Raw genomic sequence first — 1,559 nt, 5'->3', positions numbered from 1 at the left:
CCTCCCTCCCTCCCTAAGAAAATGGATGAAATTCCTGCTAAACCCAGCCAAGTTATTTTCACTGTTCATCAGAAAACATTTAGAGCAGCTCCACGCTCCGTGTGTTGCTACTGAGGAAAAAGGGCTCCCAAGCAAAGCAAAATTCAAAAGAAAAGTAAAAAAAAAAGCAGCCAAACTACCTTGAAAGCAGCAAATATTTTAAAGATAACCTTGGGAAAGTTCACTTACCTTCCTGCTTGCCTGAAATCACCTCTGCATGCGAGTCAGAGAACAGGAAATCAAACTGCACGGGGATATCAGTGAGCAGGTCTTCAAGTATTGCCTTTTGCTGGCTGCAAAATCCCATTGGGAAGGGTTAAAACCAGCCAGAGCCACCAGGATGGCAGCTCCAAATCCCAAAAAAATAAGGCAGGCACCCACCTCTCGGGCAGGATCCTCATGCCTGCAGTGCACAGGATGTACAGAGGGGTCTCCTTGTGCTTGGCACGGGGCACGTGCTCGGCAGCGAAGCTCAGGAGGGGCGAGATGTAATCACTGACTTTCTCAGGAGAGCTGGCAAACTCTGAGATCCCTGGGGAAAAATGGAACATGGAAGGGAAGCAGCTCAGGTTTGGGGCATTGCCTGGGAAATCCTGGACACCAACAGGCAGAGAGATGAATAATCCAGCCTGTAAACCCCAAGATCGGTCTGAAAACCTCAAGTGAAAAGTAGGGGATCAACTCTAGGAAATGAGAATGAAATTCATCCTTAATCATCCTCTAAACAACAAATAAAAGTGTAATAATAGAGATATAATACCTTTTTCTATAATTATTTAGATAACTGGTTCAAACAGCTTTACAGGAAGGCAATGATTTATTCACTCAATAAAAAGGAATAAAGTGAAATGACAACTGAACCAGCAGCTGGTTTGTCCATGGAGAAACCTCTCCCCCAGCCCTGTTTCAGGTTTTAAAGCTCAACAAAACCCCCTGCAAACCAAACCCAAAGAAATCTGGAGGAGTTCCATCCTCACAGCCTGCAACTGTCCTTCCTCCAGGCACTGGGGGGGTTGAAAAGCAGAAGTTAGGAGAGGAAACTCTGTAGAAAATCCCATTCCACTGAATTTCTTTCCATACCTGGCTTGATTTTCATGACCACAGGTTTCCTGTTCTTGTCCCTCATCTGTTTGATGTCCAGCAGGTCGTGGGGGTTCCCATTGTGCCTGGGCCAGCAGTACACAAAGATCCTGGAGCCACTGCTGCCACAGTCCACCACAATGCCATAGTTGAGGTTGGGGTTGGCCGTGTCCGTGGCCTCCGTGTCCGTCACCCGGGCGAGATACCTGGGAAAGAGCCGGGAATGACTCCAGGGCAACTCAGCTCTGCTCACAATCACACTCCAAACGGGACAGTCACTTCCATCAGAGGGGTCACACAGTTCTCAGAGGATGCCAAGACCTTAAAATCATCCCAGTCCACCCCTTTCCACGGGCAGGGACACCTCCCACTGTCCCAGGTTACTCCAACCTGGCCTTGGGCACTTCCAGGGATGGAACAGCCACAGCTCCTCTGGGAAT

The 1,559-nt window shown here is 48.5% G+C and overlaps 1 protein-coding gene across 1 annotated transcript in view; it reads right to left on the bottom strand.

The window, feature by feature from the left end:
- The window catches only part of ENTPD4 (ectonucleoside triphosphate diphosphohydrolase 4), a 10,646-nt gene that overhangs the window by 6,153 nt on the left and 2,934 nt on the right, over positions 1 to 1,559 (bottom strand). Inside the window, exons 2-4 of the mRNA XM_029964572.1 lie at positions 1,120 to 1,422; positions 421 to 571; positions 229 to 332 (exon numbers count right to left, since the gene is read on the bottom strand). Coding sequence (XP_029820432.1) covers positions 229 to 332; positions 421 to 571; positions 1,120 to 1,422 — 558 coding nt within the window. The remainder of the gene's footprint in view (positions 1 to 228; positions 333 to 420; positions 572 to 1,119; positions 1,423 to 1,559) is intronic.

Source organism: Manacus vitellinus, unplaced genomic scaffold, assembly GCF_001715985.3.
Source record: "Manacus vitellinus isolate BGI_N305 unplaced genomic scaffold, ASM171598v3 scaffold_74_pilon, whole genome shotgun sequence".
NCBI lineage: Eukaryota > Metazoa > Chordata > Aves > Passeriformes > Pipridae > Manacus > Manacus vitellinus.
Note: the sequence above shows the minus strand (reverse complement) of the source record. Positions and strands in the feature narration are given on the sequence as shown.